Source organism: Sinocyclocheilus rhinocerous, unplaced genomic scaffold (assembly GCF_001515625.1).
Source record: "Sinocyclocheilus rhinocerous isolate Xijiao unplaced genomic scaffold, SAMN03320098_v1.1 scaffold591, whole genome shotgun sequence".
NCBI classification, from domain to species: Eukaryota; Metazoa; Chordata; class Actinopteri; order Cypriniformes; family Cyprinidae; genus Sinocyclocheilus; species Sinocyclocheilus rhinocerous.
In genome coordinates, this window is record NW_015641476.1 from 3,104,261 (window position 1) to 3,113,525 (window position 9,265).

General features: G+C 36.2%; 1 protein-coding gene across 1 annotated transcript; it reads right to left on the minus strand.

Moving 5' to 3' along the window:
* Positions 1-5,073: 5,073 nt before the first annotated feature.
* On the minus strand, positions 5,074-7,210 carry LOC107755043 (chymotrypsin B-like). The gene is made up of 7 exons (XM_016571683.1): positions 7,143-7,210; positions 6,807-6,910; positions 6,591-6,670; positions 6,424-6,508; positions 5,948-6,128; positions 5,492-5,625; positions 5,074-5,409 (listed from the first exon to the last, which is right to left on the minus strand). The coding sequence occupies exons 1-7, from the start codon at positions 7,192-7,194 to the stop codon at positions 5,248-5,250; spliced, it is 798 nt and encodes a 265-aa protein (XP_016427169.1). The 5' UTR covers positions 7,195-7,210; the 3' UTR covers positions 5,074-5,247.
* Positions 7,211-9,265: the final 2,055 nt, after the last annotated feature.

Sequence of the window (9,265 nt, forward strand, 5' to 3'; positions counted from 1 at the left end):
AAAAAAAAAAAATATATATATATATATATTTATTTATTTATTTATTTAATAGAGCTTAGAGTTGACAAAAATTATATATATATATATATATATATATATATATATATATTGAAAACAGTGGTTGTTGAAAACCTTGTTCTGGCATTGTATTCTTCTCACCAGACAATATGTGGCAGAATTCCCATAAAAGAGACAAGGGAAGTGTCAAATCCGACTGTGATGGTTCGGAGGAGACTCACTCAGTGATGTTTTTTTCAGAACTGGACCATGATCTTACTGGTTTACAAGATTGCTCACTTGTGGCCTTCTTTTTCCATTGTGTTAATGTGCTATGTGCTGTGATAAAGGATGGTTATGGTGGTCCCAAGGAACTTGAGTGACTCAATCATACCTGCAGCTGTTACACCTATTTCCAAGAAGAGGTGGGTTAATTTTCAAGAGGCAGAAAGAACAACCCTGAGGCACTCCAGTGCTCACAGTTATGGGGCTTGACAGGTTGTAGCCCAGGTGTTTGTGATCCACTGGCACAAAGATGGTGTTATATTTACTTCTGTCAGAGCTAAAGTTCACAAACAGCATTCTGATGTATGCACCAAGGTAGTCCAGGTGTAACAGAGAGAGAGAGGCCCATGTTCACTGCATCTTCTATTGGCTAGTTATGGAAGCAAAACCTAAAAAAACACACTTTGCCTGTAATGTCTGGCCTTAAAGTATAGGAGTACCAAGTACACATGTATATGTTCTTTCTTACAATACTGATGTTAATCATGTTTTTTTTAGGAATGAGCGCTAACATGTAACATCTAAAAACCCCTCCCACACATTCCACAATAGTAACATTTATCAATTTTGCAGTCCCAATTCAAGTGCACTATTTTGCAAATCACCTCAAATCTTGCAATACAATTGAAACACAACATTTTTCTCACTTAATGCAATCCCTTGGATTCAAAGCCATGATGTTGCTGTTGTTAACACAATGCTCTACTGTTTGAGCTACAGGAACACACTTACAGCTGCTAAATAAATACATTCATAAATCTGAAGCAACTTAGAAGTGCTTGAAATGCTCTGTCTGGTTTCATTATTGATATTATGCTCAAAACTAAGTGCTGAATCCAGGTAAAAGCAAACAAGAAATCAGAGACTTTAAGGACAAGCAGAACAAAATCTTACCATTTTGTCACCTTTTCAGGCCCTGCAGCTTTCCTCATGTTTTGTCTTTTGAGAAGTATGTGGATATCATCCTCTTTGATATGAGTGAGGAATGAAGTGGAAATGAGAGGTATAGGTGAGGTGGTAGTGTGGAAACGTGAGATTTCAATCCAATCTGTCTGATCCAATCTGTCTGATACAGTAGCTATAGCAAGAATCATGCAGAAATTTTAATCTATTGTAAAATATTTAATATCTAAGCTGTTCTGTGAATTTTATGTGAATCCGGCGAACATTTTGCAAGTTACTAGCCTACTTACTAGTACACGAGAATTTCAGTGTCATCATTGTAGATGCAAGCACAACAATTTAATACAGTACCAACACAGTCAAATTTAAAAGGGCAAGACGCTGTTCTTTCAGAATCTGATTGTAGCTAAACAAAGAAACAGGTATGTGGTGTATTGACAGACAGTGGTGTTGGGTGAACGTTTAAGATAGGTCTCAGTTCTCAACATTGGAGGCGTCCTCGAGAACTGGGATATTTTCAAAGCCCCACACACTCAAAAACTCATCCACTCATTCACTCTGCAGGTAGAAGCAGTATCAAAGAATAGCACACTTCATGTGTCCCAGGTGGGCTGCTACTCTCATGTCCTGCTGACTTTAACTTTGGCAGTTTTGATCTTCTCTGTCCAACTGTGGGCAGATAAAACATATGAAAGCTGTCTGGTTCATTTGAGGAGTTAGTGCCTTAGGTTCACACATTATTTCCGAAGGAGGACACAAACCGAGACAGAAAAGAAGAGGTAAAGAAAAGAGAAGGTGTGATGCAAAGAAATGACTAAGACTATATTGGAGTTGAGGCTGAGTGATATGAATAAAATGAAACAGAAATTAAAAGAGATACATTAAGAGGAAGATGGAGACATCATGCAATTAGTGCTCATTAAACCAAATGTGATTTAAATTTAAAAAAAGCCATTGCATTCAAATAAATTGAATAATTGCATATATTTTGTTTTCATATAGGCCTACTTTCTGTGTCAGAACTCTACAAAAATTCAGTTTTACTGTATTTTTAAGTAGCATATTAATCCATAAAACAATAATGTGAAAACAATGTACTGTAGAGCAATATCTGAGTTTAACCACGAAAATTACATTGAACTTTAAAAATGTGAAATACAGATGTTGAAAAATACACTCACTGGAGAATTTAGCTTCATGTACTGTGGATGTACAGGATAATATATCTAGTAAAGTAATTACTGAACTGTGTGCTCTCTTCACCACCAAATTAAAATGCTCATATGCACTTCAGTGCCAGGATAATTATTGGTACTGCCCAGTGCTTAACTTGTAAATTAATAATTGCCGGATCCAAAACAGCAATTAAAAGGCCGACACTGAAAATACAACGTAAGTTTTCCCGGAACATTCAATGACGTCACTAAACGGCGATGCCACAATTATATGGAGAGCATCGTTCACAAGTTTCTGCATTAACCTAACTAGGGCACAGCTTCAAACCCTGGGTCAAAAATGGGTTGCCAGGATGATTTTAGGAAAATGTATATCTAAGATACATTAAAAAAAAAAAAAAAATGTTTTCATGAAAATAAAATTAAATCATAGTATAGGTATAAATATGCAAAAATATCTGACTTAAATAAGTAACAGTTTTAATTGCAAACCTCCAAATATGCGCTCGCTCTCATATGCACGCACGCACTGTCACGATCTAATGGCGGATCCTTAAAAACAATTACCGGAGCGAAAAATCCAAAATCTGACATTTTCCGGCACAGGATCCGGCTCAAATTAAGCACTGGTACTGCCTCAAGATTTTTTTTTGTTTATGTTCTTGACAGTACATCTCAACGTTCAGTTTGTTAACATTAAGGTTCAGTTTGTAAACATTAGCTGCTTTAGTCATCACGAACTAACAATGAACAGTACTTTAAAGCATTTATTCCAGGTTAATGTTAATACAGTATAATATTTTTTTAGACTTCAGTTATGAATTATATAAATTACCATGTTAATGTATTTTGATTAATTAACAATGAGCAATAGTATATTTACAAATTATAATCATACTCAGATGCTATTGATTATAAATGATTTTATTTATAAATCATATATGATTATAAATGCATTTACACAGCAATTATAACTGTGTATTTTGACACCATAGGCTGTTGGTGGGTCAGAGCAGGCTTAATTTAGTCTGGCTTTTATGCTGCATTATGTCTTTACACAGAATGTTGAGCAGGCACAGAGCAGCCTGTGTAAAGCTTTAGTGAAGACACTTGTAGAGAAACTGAAAATAGAATAACATTTTCCAACTGTGGTAATTTTTGAATCAGTACAAAGCATCACATTTTTTCCACAGTTGACTCAGCTTCCTTTTTAAACTTTAATTGTAAAAATTTGATTGTGAAATCCCTTCAAAATGTCAAAATATTCAGAAGATTTAAGATATTACAACCCAATGAATCTCTTTCTGCAAGGGGTTTATGCAGAGCCACATATATTATTATGTGCCGCTCTCAGACGAGCTGGACCTTCTCAATACTGGAATTAGTCCCAAGGGAAAATTGCTAAGAGTTATTCTATTTGATCAGTTGATCCAGCTGTCCTCAATGGCCTTGAATTCTCTTGATCCTTTCCTCCCCTCCCCAACCATAAAAAAACTAACTCAGAGTCATTCAAAGATGTATGATAATTTAGGTTTGATACTGTGAGTTGAAGGTTTAAAACTGTGATCTGAAATAAATTCATTGTATAACATTAATACTGAATGTTCAGTTCTGGTCAGTCTTAACCCTGCATGAACACAAGGTGGATGATGCAGGAAAATATATCAAAAAAGCAAAGCTCCACAATTGCTTGGTTTTGATTCTGAGTGACACCTCAGGACAACATTCACCTTGAAACTACTGTCATGCTGTTTTTTAAAAATTTTTTTAATGTGTGCGTGTTATTCAGCTGACATTTAACTGAGAACTGAAGAGCCCAAGCTTTAGCACATCAATTCATGCTTAAATTTAAGAAGTGGTTAATGGGATATTGTTGTTGTTGTTTTTTCTTTCGGTTTATTGTACTGAGGCTCTCATTTCACTCTATTTATTTCAGTACTAGCATCATCAGAGAAACAAAACGAGAGCTTCTCCTATTGTATCATTTGTCTCTCATCCCTCTTCTTCATCTTTTGTTTTTGTCCTCTACATCTCTCTGTGAAACAGCTGCTCCACTGTTGTATATACTTCTCAAGGAAGATCAGGATGTTGCCATGGAGACCACTTATATGATGTTTTACCTCATATTTAACAGACTGAAGGGATGAAAGGTTTGAGGCTGTGAGAATCTGTGAACGCACCAAAATATGCCTAGACAAAAAAATATTTCAGTCTGATTTATGTATGAAATAACCATAGAATATCAGGGGAATTACATTTTACTAATATAATAAAGCCCATGCTTGTTTTGATATTAATTTGAAGACTACAGCTTTGAGTATAAACTACAATGACAAAAACATTAAATTAATTAAGACTGGACTGCCTCTGGCAATTAAAAACATTTAACAGTTTTTAACAATGCTTGCATTCTAGAAAACAGAGATTGTAAAGATGAATATAAGTAGCCTGATCTGCCAAAAAATATACTAGTTAGTAGTTTGTGTGATTCTTTAGCGCCCTCCTCTGTCAAAGGGCATTACAAAAAAAAACCCATTTTATTCTGTCTTCTACAAGACAGTCATAGATCTCATACCTTTATTATTTTCTAATACCTGGATAAATGAATGACTAATAATGTATCTATTACACTGTAGTTTTTGCATAATCTGTCTGTACTAACCAAACTCGACAAATGTTGGCTAGATTTAAAAATTCAAAATAACATGACATGATATGTTGTGTATATTTATTGAACGAAAAGTAATATGCCTTCATAGCTGTCCACAATTAGGCTGGTTTTAACATTACCCCTTAACTGTGGTAAAACCACTGCTATTCAGTTTTGAGTAGTTCTCAAAATTATGCTGTTCAGAGATGTCAAGGAATATCTATTCATTTTGTTTCTTTAGTTGGAAGCCAGAATCTCATCCACCCAGCTGCGGAGCTCAGTGACACGGGCGTACACACCAGGAATACTGGTGTCACAGCGGCTGCTTCCCCAGGACACGATACCCACCAGAGTCCAGACATCACCCTTCTGACACACCAGAGGACCACCAGAGTCACCCTAAACAGACAGGAGGAACAAGACAGTTAGGGGAGAACATTAGAGAGGAAGAGAAGAAGTGAGGACGAGAGAATAGTCTTACCATGCAAGAGGAGGCGCCAGCAGCACCTGCACAAATCATTGTATCATGGATGTTGCTTCCCCAGTAGCTCTTACAGTCCTGGTTTGACAACAGAGGCAAAGCAACCTGCTGAAGCTCATTAGGGGTGAACAGAGCTACACGGAGAGAGAGAGAATAAAGAAGCAATTGTAAAACATGTTAGGTATTGCAAATATATGTACAATACATTCAGAAGTTTGGGGTCAGTAAATGTTGTTGCTGGTTACTTTTTATTCGACACATTAAACTGATCAAAAGTGATAGTAAAATATTTCTAACGGTTAAAATTATTTCTATTTCAAATAAATGCTGAACAATTTATTCATAAAAAAAATCCTACAAAAATATAAAGATATATTTAAACATATATGTATTGATTTAGAATCAACAGCAGGTATTTATTATAGACTGTGATTATATGTTAGTCAGATAACCAACCATTGTATCTGGTCACTCCCCAGCCAGAAGTTACACAGGTCATGCCAGGGGCAAATTCATCTGAAGTCTCAGCAAGACAAACAGGGGACACATGGGCGTTCAGTGAGGTGGGTTCGGTAAGCTTGATCAAGGCAATGTCATTTTCGATGGTGTTAGAGTTCCACTGAGGGTGGGTGAACACCTGGAATTGAGATTTACTCATAAATGTTGTGCCAAAACACAGAAAAAGCACTAATACCAATGAAGAGAAATACAAAGTAAATGTACACTCTCAGAAAAAAGGTACAAAGCTGTCACTGGGGCGATACCTTGTTTACCTATAAAAGTTACATAATAGTGCTTTAAAGGTACATATGAATACTTTAAAAGTATGTTTTAGTACCTAAAGTGTACATATTAGTACCTTTTTGAAAGGCTATCGCCCCAGTGACAGTTTTGTATGGTTGAGGAATAGGTTTGAAGTTCTTGAGCCTCACTTTCGACACTCTCATAGTCTGCGTGTCCTCCTGAGTGTTGCTGCTTCCCTTGTTATGCTCTCCCAGGATCACACGGTGACTAGTTCTGCAGTAAGCCACAGAGGTTAATAAACCCATGTCTATCTCAGCATTCATACATAGTTAATGCAATGATTTAACTGTCTCACCTCACACTGCAATGAGCAGCAGTCACAACCCAGTACTCATTAATCAGAGAGCCACCGCAGAAGTGGAAGCCAGTGAAGTCCTGTCATTTAAACGACAAAATGACAAAACGAAGAAAGAAATGACACTTTGTATAAGCTGTGAAGTCATTTTCAAGCAACATAACAGAAATCTGAAAAAGTAGATTTAAGTATTACTCGCTAACACTAACACTGTACCTGCAGAGAGACCTGCCAGGGCCAGGAGTGAGGGACTGCCTCCTCACCATTCACAATGCGGGCATAGCCACTGACAACAGGAGGAATGGCAGGAATGCCACAGCCTGAAGAAAAGAGGTTAAAAGAGATTAAGAAGACTGTAAATAATGAAATTTCATTGTACAGCATAAATAGGCCAATTGACCAGGGCCAAATGATTTTGTAAATGCAAACAATATAGTTTTTTTTTAAACAGTGGTGATTAGCAATGCTGATCTTTTCAGCAACTGTGACTATGACCCTTGAAATACAGAGGGAACATAAAAAAAAAAGACTGGGGGGAAAACACTTCCTCACCATAGGCTGCACTAATGAAGGCAACGCAGGACAGCAGCCACAGGAAAGACATTGTGCAGAAGACACAGAATTATTGACAGCAGAAAGACCTATTTAACACCAAACCATGATTTCACTCATACCAATGAGGGCATGACAACCTGACATTATGGTCAAAAATTAACCCTGACAGTCTGCATCAGCTGGTCTTCACCTGTGCAGAATCCCAGGATTTCACACCACTGTATATGAACATTGTCATGTTTAACGTACATAGTACACTGCATTCTTTATAAACTGGGCAATACTTCATGAAAATGCTATTGAAATCTTCTGTTTGATTGATTTTAAAATGTTGTATTAAAACAATTTATTGTTCAATTATTTTATTATTTTATTTGATGCTCTGTTTTTTTTTTTTTAGAAAAAAAAAATTCAAATAATAAATGATTGAATATTTTAACCAACTAATCGTTCACTGGAATGTTCAAATTTAATTTGACTCTTTTTTCCTGCATTGTAAAAGTGTTAAATAAACAAATAAATTAAGAGATAGTTCACCCAAAAATGAAAATTCTGTCATCATATACTCATCATGTTGATTCTTTCTCCTGTGGAACACAAAAGAAGATATTTTGAGAAGTGTTTTAGTTTTCTTGTACTTTCATTAAGGTTTGGTTAATATTTTTGTTTGGCAAAAGCATCAGCATAACTTTTTATACATAAATTCCATTAAAAAACACATTTTGTCTGCAACTGTAAAAATAATAAAATTCACTCTGCTGGGCACATAGCCTATCTTTGTAAAAAAAAAAGAAAAAGAAAAAAGAAGGAAACGTTTCCTCAAATTTAGTTTTTTAGAATAACATTTTTTAAAAACAGTTTATTCATTTAGAGGTCATATTTGTTTAGGTCACATGCAAAACATGATTTGACAATACTAAGCTATTGCTAATAAGCAAATGCTAATGCATCTTTACTTAAACTTGGCTATTTCTTATTTTCCCATGAAATGTCTGTCATATTTTTCACTTTGGTGAAATTAAGGAAATGAAACATGAAGTACTTCACGTACAATGCAATGCTATATGCAAGAGGTTGAGATAAGAAGTGTGAGCAGGTGCCACATTTACAGTACATACTGCATTCTTCATTCTAAAATATTTTCTAAAAACAAAATTCTGAAGTTTTAAATACAGTTCAGTTTTTTTTCTCTCTCTCCATAAAAGCATCTTGACATTTTTACTAATCATAATGCATAACATAACAGTTTATTTTATTCTTTCACCATTATTAATATATTTATATGCACACATTCTTACAAAATATAAATGTTCTAAGACAAGTGTTCTAAATATTGAACTATCATTTACATTTAGTCATTTAGCAGACGCTTTTATTCTCATTACAAATGAAGACAATAGAAGCAATCAAAACTAACAAAAGAGCAACAAGTGCAAATGACAAGTCTCGGTTAGCCTAACGCAGTACACGTAGCAAGGTAGATGGAAGAATTCCGATTCTTGAAGATGGCTAAGGACTCAGCTGGTCGGATTGAGTTGGGCAGGTCATTCCACCAGGAGGGAACAGTTAATGAAAAAGTCAGTGAAAGTGATTTTGTGCCTCTTTGAGACGGCACAATAATGTGTGGTTCACTTGCAGAACACAAGCCTCTAGAGAGCATATGCATGCTAATATTAATGCAACTATCATATTATTTTGAATAATTATCATATATAATATAGGGTAACGCTTTAGATTACAACCCGCAATGTACTGCGTAAGTAAACAGTATTTACAGCGTAACTTTTTTGTAATTACAGTGTACCTCAGTACCTCCATGTAGGTATAAGGGAACAATATGCGAAGTTTGGGGAATAAAGGAGTAATAATGGCACTGGAGGGCGCTCTGAACTGAATTCAGGGGCTGGAACCCTTTCCTAGTCCTTTTGGCACTTTCGACCCGCCATACTCAGCTCACCCTCAGCCGTGGTGCAGGGGGCGGAGCTCCTCTCCCACACCGTCCGTGGCTTTCTCCCTCGTGGCAGGCGTTTTTGCCGGCTCACACACCTTGACTGACGTCACGGCCTCTGGCTCCACGGCGATCCTCAGCTCTGTCGCTCTCTCTAGCATTGGCTCGTCGG

Excerpts from the sequence above, each read along its gene's own strand:
- LOC107755043 (XM_016571683.1), bottom strand. The coding sequence starts at position 7,194 with ATGTCTTTCCTGTGGCTGCTGTCCTGCGTTGCCTTCATTAGTGCAGCC. Across the intron at positions 6,911-7,142 it reads CTTCATTAGTGCAGCCTATG|GCTGTGGCATTCCTGCCATT; the intron begins GTGAGGAAGTGT and ends TCTTTTCTTCAG. Across the intron at positions 5,626-5,947 it reads GGGAGTGACCAGATACAATG|CTCTGTTCACCCCTAATGAG; the intron begins GTTGGTTATCTG and ends CTCTCCGTGTAG.